Below are 22,941 nucleotides of genomic sequence, written 5' to 3'. Positions count from 1 at the left end.
CATCTATGAACTTACATCATTTGAGAACGGGACTGAAAGGTGACGTCAAATGACGTGCAAAAACCCACTCATCCAACGTCTCTGTTGAGAACACCAGCATCAGGTAAATAACATGTGACCACGCCCCCATGCAATCACTTGAGGCACAGGGAAATCTAAACACCTGCACCACCATAACAAATAAAAGATAAACGTTGGCCGTTTATCAATGCCCAAGTACGCGAGTACGTACTCGCGTTCTCGGTGAGTACGTACTCGCCGAGAACGCACGGGAGTACGTACCTGCCGAGAACGCGAGCACAGACTCGCGATATGTACAATTGGAACACCTGCGTACGTGATGATGTCACAGGTCCGGAGTTTTACTGCCGTCCCTCTTAATTTAACTGTGAGTAACATGTTATGAAGCTTAACTGTAATCACAGCCAAACCGGTTTACTCAGGAACAAATAAAACACTGAAATAAACCAAACATTAACATTTAGAAGTGATCTAAGTGACTTATATATCATTTTTAACCTCAGTAGTGAAACCTCTATTAATAAAAATAGTGTACATGTACATACGTGTACATACCTTAATAAAAACAAGCAGGTGAGATGTTAGAACGCTTTTATTTCTATTCTAGTGGACACTCAATACTATAGACAGCTGCTGGAGTTTCTTTAACCTGAGTAGTGAGAAGACCGCGAGTGGGGGGGCAGGACGATGTGCCGGGAGTCCGCTGTTGAGTTTTGGACGAAATGCATTCTGGGATATATAGCTGTCCCAAGTCCACACCGATGCATGCTCGATAAAACGGGCGGATCGAGAACACATCCGGGACTTTTTCGCGTTCTCGGCTTGATGCGTACTTCGAATTGGAACAGTACTTGGTCTCCGACTGATGACGTATCACGAGTACACGAGAACGCAAGTACGCACAAGTACGCATATTGATAAACGCCCATTCACTCTGGCTCTTCCACTCAGTCTGCACTTTCATTCATGATTTCAAACAGGTTGAAATGAGCTTCAAAGAAACAGTTTAGTGCTGAAATATTCAAACGCTGCAAGAAGAAGAACAACAAAGTGATGGCGGATGTTTGTTTTTCAAACATGAAAACCAGCAGGAATAAATCACAACCTGCCAGAGGTTTAGGAATTTCCGAGGTTTATATGAACGCAGCACAGTGTTTCGATGAGTGTCCTCAAACGCCGCATAAGGCTGAAAGTTTACTTTCACTTCCTGAACTTCGTGGAGTGGAGCTTGTTGTTGGTGTGTGAAGAAACTGTAAGTTTGCTTTGTTTCCTCCTTTAACAGTTTGTCTTTAGGAACTTTACTGTTTGTTCAGCTCATGTTTGATTTCTTCACACAACAAACTGTGTGTGTTTTATTAAAGTCAGTGTGTAATGTTTTCCTGGCTAACATCAGCTGTGTGCAGCTTAGTTCCAGCACAAACACCACAAATCTGCCGCTCCATAGTTCAGGGTAACGGACTCACAGCGTATGTGATGGGGCCACAGCTCAGCTGCAGTGTATTTATCGCCTTTACCTTATTTACTTTACTGTCATTGTAATTAATATTTACACAGACACCAGAGTTCTAAGGCTAGTCAGACAGCAGGCTAACCCTAAGCTAACGCTAAGCTAGCCAAGAACCCAGAGTGATGTTAAAGCTGAGTAAATACTTCTCTCTTTGGCTCTTAGCGAAAGCGGTCGCACTTTTCTTCTCTCCCTTCCCTTATCTTCCCTGCTTAGACTCTTGTGTCGTTGTCTAGTCTCGTCTATTTTTACTCTTTCCCTGGAACACTCTCTCACAGTCTGTTCTCTAAAACCTAAAAGACAAATTATGGATTTGATCAGCTGGTCCCTGAATGCAATTGACACCCTCTTCTCAACGACAAACCTGGGCTCGGGTGAGCCTGACTGTCCTGGAGGTACTTTCCCTGCTGGATACATGATGGACGGGTGGCATAACTGGAGGGTCATGTGCCTGGCGGGACTGTCGATCGAGGACATTGAAGACATCTACCTGTTCGGAACCATGATCATAGGGTTCTTGCTTATCGGACCTGGCTTGATCCTGGCTTATCGAAGATTAAAGAAAGCGGTATCGGCTGTTCAAAACCCCACTAGGCTGCCCGCTGTGATTGAAACAATGGGACGAGTCGTGAGGTCTCAAAATGGGCTCATTGAGCGCAGCACGGATAAGATCTTGGAGAAGCTTGAGGCTGCCGTGAATACTCAGAATAAGACCGCTGAGCGAAAATTGGATGACATCTTGGAGAAGCTCACAGCGGTCATGAGTTCTCAGAATCTGCTCTTTGAGCGCAAGATTGATAACATCATGGAGAAGCTCATGGCTCTCCAACGGGAGATTGAGAGACCAGTTTTAGACTTTTCCTATCAGCCTACCTCTCTGACATGTCTTCCCCATGTGATGTTTGTGTAATGGTCAGAAGGTTCCTGTGTAAGTGCACATGTGCCATTAGCGTGCTGCCTGCTGTAGCCCATAATTTCCTTCGGGATTAATAAAGTATTCTGATTCTGATTCTGATTTCACACATCAAAGCCAACATGCTGACCCTGCTAACCTAGACACCCTACAGTTTGCTTACTGCAGGAACAGATCAACAGAGGATGCAGTCTCAGTCACACTTCACACCAGCCTTACTCATCTGGAGTATCCCAATACATATGTTAGGATGCTATTTGTAGACTTCCGCTCAGCATTTAACACCATTGTGCCATACAAACTTGTAAACAAGCTGATTGACCTGGGACTAACCAACACACTTTGCTCATGGATTTTGGATTTCCTCACAAATAGGCCACAGGAGGTCAGAATGGGCACATCATCTGCTATCACCATTAACACAGGAGTACCGCAGGGCTGCGTTCTTAGTCCAGCTCTTTTCACCGTATTCACACACGACTGCAAACCCATCCACTCCTCTTCTAACACCATAGTGAAGTTTGCTGATGACACTACAATAGTGGGAAGGATATCAGCTACCTGCTGTAGCCCTAATTCTGATACTGACCCCAGACCAGCACCGTGATAAAGTGAGCTGCTGCTGCTGAACCTGAACAGGTAACAAAGTGATGAGCAGTCAGGCTGCAGGTTTCTACCTGTTCATGTTTCTACAGTAGAATCACTTTGAAGTGTCTTTGTGCTGTTTCATCTTTGATTTGTGTTCATAAACACTCAGAGAAACATCACGTGACCTCATCAGGATCTGTGTTGGTGTGTGGGGCTGTAGTCTCAGGTTAAATTAACTTTTAATTTTTAAGTTTAAGTGTTGTCATACAGTATGTTTTGCCCTACGTACCGCAGCATGCACAGGCATTTGACCCACAACATGCAGTTAATGTGCGCAAATGTCTTTGATATGCTGCTCAGTGATGGTTGTCACTGTTAAAGCAGAGCCAATGAGAATCAGTAAAACCCACCATTGATCATGTGCCTAATCACATGATCAGTGGTGGGTCAGCGACATGCTTTCTTTACGTCTCAGGTTTAAATATCTGGGACTCTCCACCGTTTGGTTTTAGAACTGAAGAAGCTTCTCAGATGAAACGTCTTCAAGAAACTTAAAGAAGTCTCTCTTTTCTCTCCAAGCTCCTTAGATCACATGACCTGGATGACTGAACCTACAGACATAATGACCTGGTTTCTAGGTTACATGACAGGTCAGAGGTCAGCGACTGTAACTCAGTTACTCCTGTTAATGTGACTCACTGAGTGTTTGTGGTTTACCTCTCGGACTGACTGAAGATGATGATGGAGGAAGAGGAGAACAGAGCAGAATCTGCAGGATCCAGCTGTTCGTGTGTGAGGAGTGACCGGTCCAAAGAACTGAATCCTCTAGACTTCAGTGGTGAACCTGGACCAACGAGGTCAGAGAGCTGAACTCACTGAGTAACAGAAATAATTCTGCACTGACATTATAATCAGTGTTGATTCTGGTTGATTTTCTGTGTTTGTGAGCTGAGAGGAAATGAAAATGAATTTGTAACAAAATCAGTTTTGTGCAGTTTTCCTGTAAAACGCTGAACTCTAATCTAAGAGGATGTTACTGACAGGAAACAGCTGCATTATCTGCAGTCTGTGTGATCACAGCTGCTTCAATCATGTTTGTGTCTGCAGAGGTCAGAGGTCACAGTCTGCAGAGTCCAGCTGTCCATCTGTGAGGAGTGACCGGTCCAAAGATCACCCTCTACACTTCAGTGGTGAACCTGGCCCAACGAGGTCAGGGAGCTGTGATGACTCCTTTACATGTTTGTGTTTCCTGGATAAATCTGACCTGAAACATCCTCAGATTGTTACAAAGATTCATTAAAAAGAAAACAAAGAGAAAAGATCCAAATGTTAGACTTGGTCATTTGCTGTTTGAGGACAGTGATGCTCATATCTGTGGGGAAAGTGTGACCTGAGTGGGTTCATGTTTGTCTTTAAAGAGCTGCTCTGATTCTCTTTGTGTCTGATCTGTTAAACAGTCTGAGAGGTCACACAGAGACCCAGCAGCTAAAGCCTGGATCATACTGGCTGCTGTTACTCCATCAGGACAACACTGAACCACAGTGGTGTGGATGTAGTGGATAAATCCCACCATACTGATGCTCAGAGTTAATCACAGGGAACAAAACCAGATGTTACCTTCAGATTGTGACCTTTGGAGTGGACGATGCAGATTTCAATAGAGAATAAATGTTGTTGTTTTTCAGCTGTGAAAAAGAATCTAATTTTCTGAACTTAAGAATTTATGATGCTGAAAAAAACATGGAGACAATAACACAACATTTCCACTGTATTCATAGAATGAAGGTAAAACTGTCAGACAGTCATTAATTATGCAAAATGTCCACAGAAGCATCAGAGGGTCAGATGTGAAGCACTCAGTGATTTTGATCAAATGACTCATCAGTTATTGATCTGTACTACACTGATCTACCACGTTAGTAAAGCTGGTGTTCTGGTGGTGGAGAGACCTCGGATCATGTTCTGGTTTTGGAGCAGTGATCTGCTGATGGTTCAGTTTAATGAGCTTCTTCAAAATCATCCCTGACATCACCACTGAAAGGACGTCCATAAAAACAGACTGAAAATTACTGATATGTTCACAATCTGAGAGTTTAAAACTTGACAAACTTGATTCAGGTGAAGTTATTTGAGCTGAAAACTACTGGATCTTTATCCTGTGTTGAACTAATTCTTCATGGTTCCTCCACAGAGTGGACCAGCAGAGCTCAGAGGTTCCCAGTGGTCAGTCTGCCCAGCAGCATCAAACACAGCTGGACTCCATATTTATGGTCTGTACATGTACAACAACTACTGTTACATCTATTCTGTTCACAGTCATCTCCATGCTGCTCTTTGTAGACCAGTGGATTGTCAGTGTGTCCAACATGGATCTGATGTTTGGCTCCATGATTTCAGTCTGATCGGCTCATTCATAAATATTCTGTTCCAGCTGCTGGAGGACAACATCATCACTTTTGTGAAGAACGAGCTGAAGAAGATCCAGAAGGTTCTGAGCCCAGATTACCCAGAATGCTTGGAGTTTCAGAGGAGCAGCAGCAGAGAGGCATTTGTGAAGATCACAGTGGACTTCCTGGGGAGAATGAAGCAGGAGGAGCTGGCTGACCGTCTGCAGAGCAGTAAGAGGATTTATCTAAAGATTTAAACTTCTGGATAAATGAACATTTACTAATGTCTTAAGAGATGGAGCAACATGTTTTAAAGATTAATTATTTTTGGAATTAAGTGTTTATTTCCACTTTCAACTTATGTTCTACATATTTCTACTCATTCAGAACTTCCAGACGCAGTTTGTCGTCATAAACTTAAATCTACTCTGAAGAAGAAGTTCCAGTGTGTGTTTGAGGGCATCGCTAAAGCAGGAAACCCAACCCTTCTGAATCAGATCTACACAGAGCTCTACATCACAGAGGGAGGGACTGCAGAGGTCAATGATGAACATGAGGTCAGACAGATTGAAACAGCATCCAGGAAACCAGACAGACCAGAAACAACAATCAGACAAGAAGACATCTTTAAAGCCTCACCTGGAAGAGATGAACCAATCAGAACAGTGCTGACAAAGGGAGTGGCTGGCATTGGGAAAACAGTCTTAACACAGAAATACAGCCTGGACTGGGCTGAAGACAAAGCCAACCAGGACATCCAGTTCATATTTCCATTCACTTTCAGAGAGCTGAATGTGCTGAAAGAGGAAAAGTTCAGCTTGGTGGAACTTGTTCATCACTTCTTTACTGAAACCAAAGAAGCAGGAATCTGCAGCTTTGAAGACTTCCAGGTTGTGTTCATCTTTGATGGTCTGGATGAGTGTCGACTTCCTCTGGACTTCAACAAAACTACAATCCTGACTGACCCTAGAAAGTCCACCTCAGTGGATGTGCTGCTGATAAACCTCATCAGGGGGAAACTGCTTCCCTCTGCTCACCTCTGGATGACCACACGACCTGCAGCAGCCAATCAGATCCCTCCTGACTGTGTCGACATGGTGACAGAGGTCAGAGGGTTCACTGACCCACAGAAGGAGGAGTACTTCAGGAAGAGATTCAGAGATGAGGAGCAGGCCAGCAGGATCATCTCCCACATCAAGACATCACGAAGCCTCCACATCATGTGCCACATCCCAGTCTTCTGCTGGATCACTGCTACAGTTCTGGAGGATGTGCTGGAAACCAGAGAGGGAGGACAGCTGCCCAAGACCCTGACTGACATGTACATCCACTTCCTGGTGGTTCAGGCCAAAGTGAAGAAGGTCAAGTATGATGGAGGAGCTGAGACAGATCCACACTGGAGTCCAGAGAGCAGGAAGATGATTGAGTCTCTGGGAAAACTGGCTTTTGATCAGCTGCAGAAAGGAAACCTGATCTTCTATGAATCAGACCTGACAGAGTGTGGCATCGATATCAGAGCAGCCTCAGTGTACTCAGGAGTGTTCACACAGATCTTTAAAGAGGAGAGAGGACTGTACCAGGACAAGGTGTTCTGCTTCATCCATCTGAGTGTTCAGGAGTTTCTGGCTGCTCTTCATGTCCATCTGACCTTCATCAACTCTGGACACAATCTGCTAGAAGGGGAACAAAGAACAAGTACCATATGGGTCACATTTAACAAAGAAAACCTACAGTTTCTCCACCAGAGTGCTGTGGACAAGGCCTTGCAAAGTCCAAATGGACACCTGGACTTGTTCCTCCGCTTCCTCCTGGGTCTTTCCCTGCAGACCAATCAGACTCTCCTACGAGGTCTGCTGACACAGACAGGAAGTAGCTCACAGACCAATCAGGAAACAGTCTGGTACATTAAGTGGATGCTCAATGAGAATCTGTCTGCAGAGAAAAGCATCAATCTGTTCCACTGTCTGAATGAACTGAATGATCGTTCTCTAGTGGAGGAGATCCAACAGTCCCTGAGATCAGGAAGTCTCTCCACAGATAAACTGTCTCCTGCTCAGTGGTCAGCTCTAGTCTTCATCTTACTATCATCAGAAAAAGATCTGGATGTGTTTGACCTGAAGAAATACTCTGCTTCAGAGGAGGCTCTTCTGAGGCTGCTGCCAGTGGTCAAAGCCTCCAACAAAGCTCTGTGAGTAAATATATGCTCATGTTTATTTTTAAAATGTTGATTAAAAGTGGTCATAGAGTTCTTCCATGACAGATCCATGTCCTCAAACCATGAGCCTACATAGTTGTATAGTGTAAAAGAAAAAAGGTGAACGTTTGACCACAATATTTTAACTTGAATGAACTTTTGATACACTTAAGTAGCTTAAAATGATTTGATCAATCAAACCACATCAAACACTCTAATTACACTCTAAAAACAGAACTCTAAAATCTGTATATCTGCAAATGTATGTGCATTGATGTAAGCATGCATGGAGATCTGAGGTTGGTTGGTAGGATGGACCCATGTGCAGAATCACATGTGTGCAAATATTTCTGTGTTTGGATTTTTGGGAATTTGGTTCTTTTGGCATTTCTCTCGGTATGTAGCCTTGGGCTGGTTCACCTGAATCAGGGGTGTCCAGGCTGCTGGGTGTGGTGTGTTGATTGTTATTTATTGATATATATTGATATTTCTGTTCTAGAATTTATTGAAATATCAATATTTTAGTAATTTGGGGCATTTTTTGGTTTATTATTAACAGGAACACAGTTGAAAGTAACTGCATTGTTGGGATTGTCTAAATGATTAGTAGCAACTACTTCTTCCAACTGTCCCAGTAATATGTGAAATACAGCTGTAAAAATCCTTCACAGCTGACGTGTGCTCGCTCACTCAGGTGATGATCATAAGCGAGTCATGTGTGAAGATATTTCAGCTCCACAAACTGCCAAGATGCTAGTTGTGAGAAATGTGGCAGGGGAGAAAACCTCGTCCAACACAAATAAAAGTAAATCTTAACACAGAGTAGTGCTGCAGGCAGGTACTATCCCTGTATAGAGGGGGGAAATGTGGAGCTGGCAGTGTTGTATAGCACGATTGCTGAACTTTGTGAAGTGACTTAAATCCAGGCTTAGGGTTTTTGTGTCTATGTTTAAATGATGGGAATTCACTGCATCTTTAAAACTACAGAATCCCATTTGTTCAAATTGTAGAGCATTTAAAGTTGACTATAGACTAGCTATTTTAAAAATATACAGTGTACTGATAGTAAAACAGCAGCTTCACAACAAAAATACAACTTAAAATATTTAATATAGGAAAGAGAGAGAAAATAACACCATCCATCCATCCATTTTCTTCCGCTTATCTGGGGCCGGGTCGTGGGGGCAGCAGCCTAAGCAGAGAAGCCCAGACCTCCATCTCCGCAGCCACCTCCTCTAGCTTGTCTGAGGGAACACCAGGGCTTTTCCCACACCAGCTGAGACATATAATCTCTCCAGTGTGTCCTGGGTCTGCCCCGGGCCCCCCTCCCAGTGGGACATTCCCGGAAAACCTCACCCAGGAGGCATCCTTGTCAGATGCCCGAACCACCTCAGCTGGCTCCTTTTAATGTGGAGGAGCAGCGGCTCTACTCTGAGCCCCTCACGGATGACTGAACTTATCACCCTATCTCTAAGCGAGAGGCCAGCCATCCAGCCGCTTGTATCGGCAATCTCATCCTTTTGGTCACTACCCAAAGCTCGTGACCATAGGTTAGGGTAGGGAGGTAGATCGATGGGTAAACTGAGAGCTGCGCTTTTATGCTCAGCTCTCTCTTCACAACGGATCGGTACATGGTCCGCATCACTGCAGCCGCAGCACCAATCCACCTATTGTTCTCCCACCTCCTTCTCCCATCACTCGTGAACAAGAACCCGAGATACTTAAATTCCTCCACTTGGGGCAGTAACTCATCCCTGACCTGAACTGGGCACTCCACCTTTTCAGGCTAAGGACCATGGCCTTAGATTTGGAGGTGCTGATCCTCATTCCTGCTGCCTCACACTCTGCTGCAAACTGTTCCATCACCCGATGAAGCCAACAGAACCACATCATCCGCGAAAAGCAGAGATGAGATTCTGAGACCACCCAGGTGAAAGCCTTCCGCCACTTGACTACGCCTAGAAATTCTGTCCATAAAATTATGAACAGAATCAGTGAGAAAGGGCATCCCTGTCGGAGCCCATCACCCACCAGAAATGAGTCTGACTTATTGCCGGCTATACGGACCAAGCTCTTGCAATGGTTGTATAAGAATTGAATGGCCCGTAGCAATGGCCATACAATGTTTCTCAGCTTTATTATTTTCAGTCACATATGTTTTTGATTATTAACTGAATATTTTAAAATTCAGGCTTTTTATTACATACAAAACATCATATTTTCTTATGATGTCTTGTATCTCGAACAAATAGACTCAAGGACAGCTTTTACAACAGGGCAATAGCCCTGATCAAAGCAAATAGCTGACCTGACTGGCTACCTACCTGGACTTTTTTTTGTGTGTGCAATACAAATACACTTATTCTTCTTTTTTATTACTAAGTTATTATACTGTGTTGTGTTGTTTGTGTTGCATTGTGATGTGTCGCATCGTGTCGTGTTGTGTTACATGTAGTGCCAACGTAGGACAGTTTTCCAATTTCATTGTACTATTGTACTATGTATGACTGTACAATGACAATAAAGAGTCATCTTATCTTATCTTATCTTATCTTATTGATTCTGATGGAATAGTTTTCATCTTAAAAATTGCATTGCAGTGTTCAGGCCCCTTCAATCTGTGATTGCTGTTGTTTTGCATTATAAATGCTACTATTACAAAAGTCAAAAATATTAGTGTATCTGTGTGTTATTGGGTAATAGACCAAAAGAACAGAATCTACCAGCACCTCACTGATTTCTGCTTAGAACAACAAAATTGCAATAAAGCTCTGATTTGTTTTGTTGATCTTGTGTCCCTTCCTGCTTGATTTCAGACTGAGTGGCTGTAACCTGTCAGACAGAAGCTGTGAAGCTCTGTCCTCAGTCCTGAGCTCCCAGTCCTCTAGTCTGAGAGAGCTGGACCTGGGTAACAACAACCTGCAGGATTCAGGACTGAAGCTTCTGTCTGCTGGAATGAAGAGTCAATACTGCAAACTCGAAACGCTGAGGTTAGATCAAGCGATATTGATTTTTTTCATCAATTTCATTTGGAAATAATTTACATTGAGCCTGTGTGTATGTATTTTTTTTATGAATACATCCAAGTCACAGTAAACTGCCACATTTGTCTTTTGTAACATAAAGCAATAAGGATTCCATCATGTCCTGAAACAGTGTGGAAATATTATAAATGTAGTAGCTCCTCATGTCACCAGGAATATACTCTAAAACAAGTGTTTCACGTCTTCTTGTCATCGCTTTTTCAGACTGAGTGGCTGTAACCTGTCAGACAGAAGCTGTGAAACGCTGTCCTCAGTGCTGAGCTCCCAGTCCTCTAGTCTGACAGAGTTGGACCTAGGTAACAACAACCTGCAGGATTCAGGACTGAAGCTTCTATTTTCTGCAGTGGAGAGTCCAAAGTGTACACTTGGAATTCTCAGGTCAGGATTCAGTCTTTTCTGATGATGATTTAAAACCTGAGTCAGGTCGATAAATGGCTTACTCATTTATAACAGACATGATTCGTCAAATCACCTTATATCCAACCCAAAGGTCCTGTATTTTACTACTTTACTACCTTCTAATAGTTATCTAAGAGAACGTATACATTCAAGTTTCAGCACAAAAATACTAATCTGATTTTTTTTCCCCGAATCATGTGTGTACCCTCCTGGTTGGAGCTCTAGCAGCCTGTATCAGTGAATGTAGCTTGAATTGAAATTGCTGTCCCTGTCAGGAAGAGGTCTGAGTGACACATAAAATAGCAAATATGAGCACTGCATGTGTATGAGACCAAACCGATACAGACCTGAATGAGAACTTTGTCTGTGAGAGATAACTTTTATTATTAAATACACTTCATTTCTCACCTGTGTAGAGAATGTAGTTTGACATGCTAATATTAATAAAAAAAACAGTAATTTACATGGAAACAGCACCAGCTGAGACCAGCTGAGACATATAATCTCCCCAGTGTGTCCTGGGTCTGCCCCGGGCCCCCCTCCCAGTGGGACATTCCCGGAAAACCTCACCCAGGAGGCATCCTTGTCAGATGCCCGAACCACCTCAGCTGGCTCCTTTTAATGTGGAGGAGCAGCGGCTCTACTCTGAGCCCCTCACGGATGACTGAACTTATCACCCTATCTCTAAGCGAGAGGCCAGCCATCCAGCCGCTTGTATCGGCAATCTCATCCTTTTGGTCACTACCCAAAGCTCGTGACCATAGGTTAGGGTAGGGAGGTAGATCGATGGGTAAACTGAGAGCTGCGCTTTTATGCTCAGCTCTCTCTTCACCACAACGGATCGGTACATGGTCCGCATCACTGCAGCCGCAGCACCAATCCACCTATTGTTCTCCCACCTCCTTCTCCCATCACTCGTGAACAAGAACCCGAGATACTTAAATTCCTCCACTTGGGGCAGTAACTCATCCCTGACCTGAACTGGGCACTCCACCCTTTTCAGGCTAAGGACCATGGCCTTAGATTTGGAGGTGCTGATCCTCATTCCTGCTGCCTCACACTCTGCTGCAAACCGTTCCATCACCCGATGAAGCCAACAGAACCACATCATCCGCGAAAAGCAGAGATGAGATTCTGAGACCACCCAGGTGAAAGCCTTCCGCCACTTGACTACGCCTAGAAATTCTGTCCATAAAAATTATGAACAGAATCAGTGAGAAAGGGCATCCCTGTCGGAGCCCATCACCCACCAGAAATGAGTCTGACTTATTGCCGGCTATACGGACCAAGCTCTTGCAATGGTTGTATAAGAATTGAATGGCCCGTAGCAATGGCCATACAATGTTTCTCAGCTTTATTATTTTCAGTCACATATGTTTTTTGATTATTAACTGAATATTTTAAAATTCAGGCTTTTTATTACATACAAAACATCATATTTTCTTATGATGTCTTGTATCTCGAACAAATAGACTCAAGGACAGCTTTTACAACAGGGCAATAGCCCTGATCAAAGCAAATAGCTGACCTGACTGGCTACCTACCTGGACTTTTTTTTGTGTGTGCAATACAAATACACTTATTCTTCATTTTTATTACTAAGTTATTATACTGTGTTGTGTTGTTTGTGTTGCATTGTGATGTGTCGCATCGTGTCGTGTTGTGTTACATGTAGTGCCAACGTAGGACAGTTTTCCAATTTCATTGTACTATTGTACTATGTATGACTGTACAATGACAATAAAGAGTCATCTTATCTTATTGATTCTGATGGAATAGTTTTCACCAGTATCGCAGATACCAGCCTGAATTTGACTTAGTATTAGATCAAAAAAGAAATCAGTGGTATCACACATCACAAACAGCAACTTCAGTATCACTTCAGTGTAATAAATTGGGGGGGGGGGGGATGTAACTGTAAGGTTGGAGAAATCTGTTGTTGGAAATTGGAAGAACAGGTCATCTTAAAAATTGCATTGCAGTGTTCAGGCCCCTTCAATCTGTGATTGCTGTTGTTTTGCATTATAAACGCTACTATTACAAAAGTCAAAAATATTAGTGTATCTGTGTGTTATTGGGCAATAGACCAAAAGAACAGAATCTACCAGCACCTCACTGATTTCTGCTTAGAACAACAAAATTGCAATAAAGCTCTGATTTGTTTTGTTGATCTTGTCTCCCTTCCCCCTTGATTTCAGACTGAGTGGCTGTAACCTGTCAGACAGAAGCTGTGAAGCTCTGTCCTCAGTCCTGAGCTCCCAGTCCTCTCGTCTGAGAGAGCTGGACCTGGGTAACAACAACCTGGAGGATTCAGGACTGAAGCTCCTGTCTGCTGGAATGAAGAGTCAATACTGCAAACTCGAAACGCTGAGGTTAGATCAAGCGATATTGATTTTTTTCATCAATTTCATTTGGAAAAAATTTACATTGAGCCTGTGTGTATGTATTTTTTTTATGAATACATCCAAGTCACAGTAAACTGCCACATTTGTCTTTTGTAACATAAAGCAATAAGGATTCCATCATGTCCTGAAACAGTGTGGAAATATTATAAATGTAGTAGCTCCTCATGTCACCAGGAATATACTCTAAAACAAGTGTTTCATGTCTTCTTGTCATCATGTTTTCAGACTGAGTGGCTGTAACCTGTCAGACAGAAGCTGTGAAACGCTGTCCTCAGTGCTGAGCTCCCAGTCCTCTAGTCTGACAGAGTTGGACCTGGGTAACAACAACCTGCAGGATTCAGGACTGAAGCTTCTATTTTCTGCAGTGGAAAGTCCAAAGTGTACACTTGGAATTCTCAGGTCAGGATTCAGTCTTTTCTGATGATGATTTAAAACCTGAGTCAGGTCGATAAATGGCTTACTCATTTACAACAGACATGATTTGTCAAATCACCTTATATCCAACCCAAAGGTCCTGTATTTTACTACTTTGATTTTGTAGTAAAACACAGGACCTCTTAATATTTATCTAAGAGAACATATGCGTTCAAGTTTCAGCACAAAAATACTAATCTGATTTTTTTTCCCCGAATCATGTGTGTACCCTCCTGGTTGGAGCTCTAGCAGCCTGTATCAGTGAATGTGACTTTAAATGAAATTGCTGCCCCTGTCAGGAAGAGGTCTGAGTGACACATAAAATAGCAAATATGAGCACTGCATGTGTCTGAGACCAAACAGATACAGACCTGAATGAGAACTTTGTCTGTGAGAGATAACTTTTATTATTAAATACACTTCATTTCTCATCTGTGTAGAGAATGTAGTTTGACATGCTAATATTAATAAAAAAAACAGTAATTTACATGGAAACAGCACAAGTGAAGCTTTTTTTAGGGGACTTACCACTAAGATTGTCCTGCTATACCTCACTGCAGCATTAAAAACTGTTGATCACAGTGAACACATTGTTATTATTCTCTCACATTAACATTATTCATGTACTTCCATAGGGTCCTCTGCTGGGACCAATCCTTTTGATGTTATAATGTCTGCTTTGTATAATGTCTGCAGACTACATTAGGATAGATGATCAGTGTAAGTACACTAGGTAATAAACCTGTTATTACTTACAGTGGCTTCATAAACACACTGACAGAAATGTCCAGTGTATCATAAGCCAACCAGTCCTGTTACTGCAATTAACTTCTTCATCATAAAGTGTCACCATCAGGCTTCAACAGCAGTTTCCAGTATTAATAATATTAATGAGCTACAGGAAGTATGGATTGTGAAAACATAGAGATGCTGGCCAAACAATTTGATCAAATCCACAGTGGGAATAATTGAAGTGATGACGGCAGAGAGAACAAAAATAAATCATATTGAAATGTTAAATCAGGAAAATCCTGGAGAGGAGGATAGTTCTAATGTTCAGTTTGTAATGTTTGAATTCAAAACAGCTCTTAAATGCATAAAAATGACTTCACCCGGGAAGGTGTGTTACATCATGATAAAGCAGTTAGAGCAGCAGTCCCAAACTTTTTTCGCGAGGCCCCCCTTTGTTTTACAAGAAAGGTGGCACGGTGTGATTATTTTACGTGCAGTTGTTTTTTTTTCCTGTTTAATAATATTCAACATTGCTATCAATACATTTTTCAAAAAAAATGCCTCTTTGTGCAAAATGGGTTTAAAAACATAAACAACTGTGGGATACTCTTTGTCCTTGATTTGATCAGGGGGAACAAATCGTGGCAGGAACGGCCTGATATTATTTCTATCCCACTCTAACTTTACTGGATAAAGAGCTAACAAATGTCAAACCAAAATGTCAGGAGTAGTTAGTCATTACAAGAAGTGTTTGTGAACTAAAAATCAAGAATGTGGGATACTGTTTGTCCGTGAGTTCGAGAGCCCAGCGCTGCTCCCGACGAAGGGAAAAGCAATTATGCAGGGGAGAGCTACCTCGGCACTTGTGCAGGTGAAACCAAAGGAAAGATCTGCTTCACCATGTTTTCTAGTCTTTGGCTTAGAATGAAGTTGGTTTGGAAACATATTCAGCTATGCTTCATCTCCTGCTTTGCGTTTGTGTAGGTGCCCTGTGCTAGCAGTGTCCAAGCGTTTTTGGTTTTTGTTTCCCTTTACCGTGCGCCCCCTGCAATGGCTCTGCGCCCCCCCTAGAGGGCAGGCCCCACACTTTAGGAAGCTTTGAGTTAGAGGATGCTCTATGCTGCTCTTCTATAATAGAATATATCAGGAAGCTGAAAAGAACTGTGAAACCAGGGAAAGACCCCCACTAAGACCACAGGTTATAGCCCTACAGCTCTAACAAATCTTGTAGGGAAAGTCAAGGAAAGAATGACAGTGGATAGACTGATGTATGTAACTCAAAGAAGGCAGCTGTTTGCACCTTTTCAGCAGGGGGAGGAGCACCATGGCCCAGCAGTCTGTTAGAGTTAGAGATAAGGAAAGCTGAGTGCATTAGGAGATGAGGTGTGGTTTTTATTAGCCAACTTAAATGATGGAAATGAAAGAGCTGTTCCTGGTTAACATTCTGTGTTTGCTAACAGTATTACAGACCCAAGCTGAATCTGTCATCTGTTAAGATGTCCAAAATCTACTCATTTATTGGTGGATAATTCAGGGTTCGTACGGGTGCTTGAAATCCTTGAAAATGCTTGAATTTTAATGTTGTCTTTTCAAGGTTTGAAAAGTGCTTGAATTTCAGATGTGGTGCTTAAAAGTGCTTGAAAGTGTAACTGTATTTCATTCACCACAAATAACTATCTTATTGAATAGTTTTCTTATCACATAGAGAAATAAAATGAGTCGCAAAATGTAAAAGCCAAATTTCCCCGTCTGGGCTGCCTTGCGTCTGTTTCAACGTGTGACCCCGCCCCTCCCTTGGCCAGTCGGTGATGAGTGCACTAACATACCTGTAGATTGCTGTTTTAATGAGTGTTTGATGGTAAACGACAGTCGCATGATAGGTGAATCCTAGTAAATAATTTTCCAGTACGTGTACGTTACACATGCTATTTTTTAAAATTATGATTATTATTTTGCTAGCTATCAAACTCGCTGGAGAAATGATTGAAATGCACTGAGAGTGATGCAGTATGGCAGCACTATTATGGAATATGCTGTGAACTTAGCTAACATTACTTAGCAGCAATATGAGATAATTTACTCAAGTGAAAGCTTTAAACATTAGCCCGATACATAACTAGCCAACTTAAGGCTTTCTGATTAACCCTCTGGGGTCGACGGACCCAGAGTCTCCAGTTCCACTTGGGTCGAACGTGCGGACTTCAAGCTATGTACCAGTTTTTAAATTGTGTTGATAGGCCACGGTTTTTTTTTCTGAATAAAACAGTGGCGCTTACTCTGGGAAGAAATGGTATAAATGCCGTCTTCTATGGAGAGCGCTAGCAAACACGCTTTGCTTGTGAGTGAAGAAAGAAAAAAAAACACTCCTTCCCCATTGGTGAAAAGATGTACCATGTCGACCAATCAAAAAATGATATGACAACATGTGGCATTTGGTTTTTTGGGAAGAGGGGGAAGTCTTAGGAGAGAGATCGAGTGAGCGAAAGAGAGAGTTTTGATACGTGAGAGATTTGTGACGTTTCCCGTGTTTGGAGTCTCAAGTTAGTGAGTTGTCTTGTGTAGTTAGTGTGTAGTGTAGTCGTTGTTTTGTTTTGTGTGTCAGTTCCACTAGTGAATGTCACAGTTGCTGCAAAAAAGCCACCAAAGGTAGATTGCAGTGTAAACACTGTCCCCACATGGAAAACAGGAGTGACACACCTGCTGTCAGACCTGCAGGATTATCCCTGTGCTGTTCTCATCTGTGTTATAGTGACACAAACTATTTTTTGTAGTTGCATAAATCATTTGTGTGCCTTCTTATTTGATGGAGAACACCTGATTGTTCTGTAAATAGTTTTAAATGGTTATATATTAAAAAAAATGTCTGAGTCTTGGCTGCATTTTTAGGTAAATAGTACCATATAACTTTGTTGTTTGCAAAATTTGTGCATATTTTTTAAAAATGTACAATTTCTATTTGCATTTCAAGTTATGAAAATGATTCGTTAAACACGTTAAACATGCTTGTGGTTTTTACAGTCAAAAATATCACTTTCTACTCGTATTTTAAATTTTGTCTGAATTTAGATAAATTGTGCTGATACAGTATGTCAAAATTAGAAAATAACAGATTGACAAGATAAACAGTTTTTAAAGGTGAAATATAGAGGCCAAATCAAAAGTAGTCGAAAACGGCCAATTATACCCTGGACCCCAGAGGGTTAAAGGCTAAAAGCAAAGTTTTCACCAAGTACTGTTTGTATTTGTGTGTATTGCTACAGCTTCTTTGAGTATTAACTTGGTGCCTTTGGGTGAAATAATGGAAATATGAGGGACCGATCCATATGGTCACAAAGAGTAGCTTCTTGTTTCTGTGCTACCAAAGTTCCCCGGCTTTCATTCAAAATGTGTTTGTTTATCGTCAGCACCTACACATTAAACTACTTAAACATTATAAATGTCTTCAAGCTCACAGTGAGGCCTGTGGGGCACTATCGGCCACTGAGACAGTACACACATTTATGTGTATTTGTATATGAATATTTCATACTTTAAGGCTGCCTGTTTATTTAAGGGAGATGAACAAAATACATTGGAATTGTACATAATAATATCACAGATGATAAATTAAACAGATTTTAAGTAGATGCTTGTGCATTCTTAAAGTCTTATATGTTGAATTGAACTATGTGATCTGTTCAAAGCCTCTCCCAGTCAGTGCTGTTCTCCTCCTGTCTGACTGTACATGATGTTATCAGCACAAACACTTTAAAGGTGATCATTTAGGACTTCAGCAATAATACACACAGCAATGTAGTTAGCAATATTAACAGTTCGGTTTATTGGGCATTAACTTAAAAAACAAACAAACAACAAGCAAACATCTGTCTCCTATTTTTTGTCACACAGGAAAGAAGCATCAATATCTGATGAGAAGACTTATTTATTTCTTTTTTTTGGCTTGTTTTTTTTTCAACAGGAGAAGAATATCTCTAATAAGTTGATTTGTTCACATTTTTACATCTTAATTTTTAAGTGAAATGTGCATTTTGAATTTATACACTATGTATATAAGTGCTGGAAAAGCTTGAAAAGGGACCTTGAAAGTGCTTAAAATGTGCTTGAATTTTACCCTGAAAAAGGCGTATGAACCCTGATAATCCACTAACATGTTTTAATGCACATTAACAGGGGCGACCGTGGCTCAGGGGGTTGGGAAGCGCACCTGTAACCGGAAGGTCGCCGGTTCGATCCCCGGCCTTTCTGTCCTTTCTGTCCTGGTCATTGGGCAAGACCCTACCGCCTACTGGTGTTGGCCAGAGGGGCCGATGGCGTGATATGGCAGCCTCGCCTGCCCCAGGGCAGCTGTGGCTACAACCGTAGCTTGCCTCCACCAGTGTATGAATGTGAGCGTGAATGAATAATGGCATTGTAAAGCGCTTTGGGTGCCTTGAAAAGCGCTATATAAATCCAATCCATTATTAATGTGATTTCTGTGTGCTGATAACATCCAGTCTGTTCTGTACGGGAATAACATAACTCAATGAAACCAGATGATGCCATTTTTGGAGAGGTTGTGGTGGGATTGTTGCTAATGCTGGACTCTGTCTGTGGCTCGATGCTGCTAATAAAAAGTTGGAGGTAAACAGGTCGGCTAAAAAAGCTGAAGGGAGAATGTCAGAGTTTTACCCCTGATACTGATACTGCTGGATAAACAGAAACTCATTCAGGAACGAGGTCACACAGAGCTCAAGTTTTCACTCGCGAGAGGGAAGCAGTTGTCTCCAGCCCACTTCAACTTGCTTTCCCCCTGCAGGTTGTTTTTATTGGTTACACACATCAATATTCATAAAGCTTGTTGCTGTATTACCTATGAGAAATTACTATAACTGGTTACAAAGTGTGATTGTGCTGTGCAAGCGTGATTGTGCTGTGCAAGCATGATTATACAATGTGTGTGGTTATGTGATGGGAGTGCAGCTCTCCGAGATTGTTGTCAGTAGAATCTGTTCTTCTCAAGGCTGCTTGTTCCCTTTATCAATGTCATGTACGTAGTTATATGTGTAGGTTACCTAGATAGCAAACAGAAGCATCCTAGCTTTCTAAATAGCATTGTGTAGCTTTTTAAATGGCAACCTACAACACATACATTAAACCTAACAGAGATGGCTCATAAACAAGTGACCCGCCACTTTATTAGATCACAGGTGTACTGTACCTGAGATAGTGGCCACTGTGTACCTAAAAAAAAGTGTCAGCCATGGTAAATGTGTTTCCAAGAGGAGAAAAACAGCTGGAAACAAAGGCAGGGAGGTGTCCTTTCCAGTCAAACAGAAGAAGAATATAAAAATAATGAAGGTCACAGTTTGAATTAGTCATATTTTATTCAATACGGTGGTGTACTGACAGATCCAGGATCAGTCCAAATCATCAGCAGTTTGATCCACGTATGGATTGAAGTGTGTTTGTGACAGTGTTGGACTGTTCCTTTATCAGTGTGTAACAGTGTGTGTGTGAGAGCCATGTAATGTCCATGTGTGCATGCTGACTGCTCTGACCCCTCCTCCTTTCAGGGTGGAGCCTGCTGGAGTCCGATGGTTGAGACCAGGTCTGAGGAAGTGTAAGTGTGTTTTTAATGGGATTCATGAAAACAAAGCAGCACACATTCAACCATCTTCATCATGACAGGAGTCATCATCAAAGTGTCAATCAATGAACAGATGATGGATCAATAACTGCAGCTGGATTGTGTTTGTTCTCTCCATCAGATTCCTGTCAACTCACAATCGACACAAACACAGTGAACAAATGGCTCCAACTGTCTGACAACAACAGGAAGGTGACACATGTGTGGGAGGTTCAGTCATATCCTGATCATCCAGACAGATTTGATGTTTGTCCTCAGCTGCTGTGTAGAAATGGTCTGACTGGTCGCTGTTACTGGGAGGTCGAGTGGAGAGGAAATGTTTATATATCAGTGAGTTACAGAAGAATCAGAGGGAAAGAAGACTGTTGGTTTGGAAACAATGATCAGTCCTGGAGTCTGTACTCCTCTGATGATGGTCCTCAGCTTGTCCTCCACAATAAGATAAAAACATCCATCTCCTCCTCCTCCTTTTTCTCTAACAGAGTAGCAGTGTATATGGACTGTCCCTCTGGCATTCTGTCCTTCTACAGAGTCTCCTCTGACTCTCTGATCCACCTCCACACCTTCAACACCACATTCACTCAACCTCTTTATCCTGGGTTTAGAGTCTGGTCTCCTGGTTCCTCAGTGTCCCTGTGCTGAGTGTAAAGAGTGTCTCCTGTTAGAGAAACACTCTGACTGTTGAACAGATAGTTCAGTCTGTACATGTCTGTCTCTTTCACTCACAAACACGTTTTCACATTCATGGATTCAATCAGTTGATGTTTGAAACTCTTCTAAATGAGTCCTTGTAAACTTCTTCCTCTTCAGTCCATTAAAGATGGAAGCTTCCATTATTCCAGGATCCACATGTTGTTTTTCTGTCTTTTTCCACTCAAAGCTTCACAGTGAATATCAGTATGTTGTGTTTCTCTGAAGCTCAGTTCACAACCAGCTCCTCTGCATTTTCAACAAGTCTGAGCTCATTAAAATGAATCCAAATGTTTGATTTCTCTTTCTTAATGGGACGTTTCCAACCTCTCCACATGCTTTTACTGTTTCACTCATTGTTGGAAGCTCATCATTTGAAAATGTTTCAGCCATATTAGTTGAAAATATTGGCTCAATAGTTTTGAATGCAGTTCTAAGCAGAATCTGATTGTATTGAGGGATCATAATGCATGTGGCTTATCTAATAAACAGCAAAGGCTTCAATCCTCATTTGAAACTTGTGCTTTACCCATCTTGAACAAGAACATAATATGTGTGTATAGCACTACATATGTTGTGTATCACTTTAGTTTGTATGAAACCTGAAAACTCTCACAAAGGGACCTGGTGAAGAATCTGCTGGAATTTGGTGACAGACATTAGATTTGCTTTGATGTCAAACTTTTAGAAGCTGTTTCATTGTTTTTCATGCAAATTTGATAAATTGCTGCATCAAAAAGAAAGAGGAAGTGATGCCACGTGTTTATGTGCACAAAGTAGAATGAGCTCTATTGTTGACAATAAGCTATACAGTACAAACAGAGTGAGCATTTCTGAGGCCCAAAATAAACTGAGTAGTTCACTGAATGAACACTGTGAGCTCAGTTCCTTCATCATTAGTTTGTATTATATATGTATATGTATTATATTAGTATAATATATATTAGGTGCCACTGCTGCTAGTTTTAATGCAAATGTGCTGTTTATAAGGTTGGAAACCTGCAGTCAGCTGAGACTGAAGAAGTCACCTGGATCAGTGACCAAACGTTTCTCCCACCAAAAACGTCCAGATGAACAGAAGTCGTGTCCAAATTCAGGGGCCACATCCTCCTGAGGACGCATTTGTAGGTCGATTACGTCACAGAGACGCGACCAATCTGTCCAAATTCGTAGACTCTTTTCGGAGACGTCTGTTACCCACCAGCTCGATAGCTAGCTGAGAGCTCGAGGGTCACTAGAGCTGCCGAGAACGGCACAACTCCCAGCACATTATTTTCAGATCACCCATTCTCCCACTGAGAACGTCCAGATGAACAGAATCAACCTTTTGGGATTTATTTACCTGGATGACTAAGCACGCATCAAGATCTTATTTTATTAATATTTTTAAAATGATAGCAGCACAAACATTTGAGACCACTTTTGTTGGATTTGAAGAAGGTGGGGGGGGGGGGGGGGGGGGGGGGGGGGGCAACTTCATTCACATCAAACTGAGGGAGGCGGGACTTACAGCAAAGGAAGTGATGTCAGAGAATAAAAAAACTTTTAGTCCTGAGTGAGCGACGGGTTTGACAGGACGGTGATGTGGATCTCCTTCAGACCTGGATCACAGTCTTCACACTAAACCCTTTAAACATCTTTACTCTGTTGGTTTTATCAGTAATAACAATAATGGCATGATTTTTCCTCTCCTGATGAATATAGATCCGTGTAGATAAACCACTTAAAGGCGTCCACTCAAAAAATACCCAACATTAAATATATTATTATAGTCAGAGGGGACTCCAAAATAAAAGCAACTTTAAGCCAAGTTCTTTCAGACTAAAAGGAGACAGGAAAGACAAACTGATCAGAACTTCATGGTGAATCATGTCAAATAAAAGAAACACAAAACTGATTCTGTTAAGAGAGTTTTACATTTACTTACTTTGATAACCTTTATTTTGCTTAAGTATAATTTCTTGTGAGAACATGATGTGCCTGCAACCTACAGATTAAGGAACAGAAGCATACAAAGTCACACA

At 41.8% G+C, this 22,941-nt stretch overlaps 1 protein-coding gene and 1 long non-coding RNA gene across 3 annotated transcripts; both read left to right on the top strand.

Annotated features, from left to right (window-relative positions):
* Positions 1-1,128: 1,128 nt before the first annotated feature.
* Positions 1,129-4,299, top strand: LOC120438004. Of its 2 annotated transcripts, none has more exons than XR_005611576.1 (3): positions 1,129-1,273; positions 3,606-3,883; positions 4,134-4,299. It is a non-coding gene; the product is annotated as an uncharacterized LOC120438004 (long non-coding RNA). The 2 variants fall into 2 exon arrangements; XR_005611577.1 differs by lacking the exon at positions 1,129-1,273 and adding an exon at positions 1,347-3,077.
* A 4,754-nt stretch (positions 4,300-9,053) lies between these two features.
* Positions 9,054-20,356, top strand: LOC120435215 (NACHT, LRR and PYD domains-containing protein 12-like; the record flags this gene model as incomplete). Its single annotated transcript, XM_039604321.1, has 7 exons — positions 9,054-9,157; positions 10,424-10,597; positions 10,856-11,029; positions 13,249-13,422; positions 13,681-13,854; positions 20,154-20,200; positions 20,349-20,356. Coding segments are annotated over exons 1-7 (855 nt in total), but the record flags the coding sequence as incomplete, so codon positions are not given.
* Positions 20,357-22,941: the final 2,585 nt, after the last annotated feature.

The sequence above is a fragment of the Oreochromis aureus genome, linkage group 3 (assembly GCF_013358895.1).
Source record: "Oreochromis aureus strain Israel breed Guangdong linkage group 3, ZZ_aureus, whole genome shotgun sequence".
NCBI classification, from domain to species: domain Eukaryota; kingdom Metazoa; phylum Chordata; class Actinopteri; order Cichliformes; family Cichlidae; genus Oreochromis; species Oreochromis aureus.
Note: the sequence above shows the minus strand (reverse complement) of the source record. Positions and strands in the feature narration are given on the sequence as shown.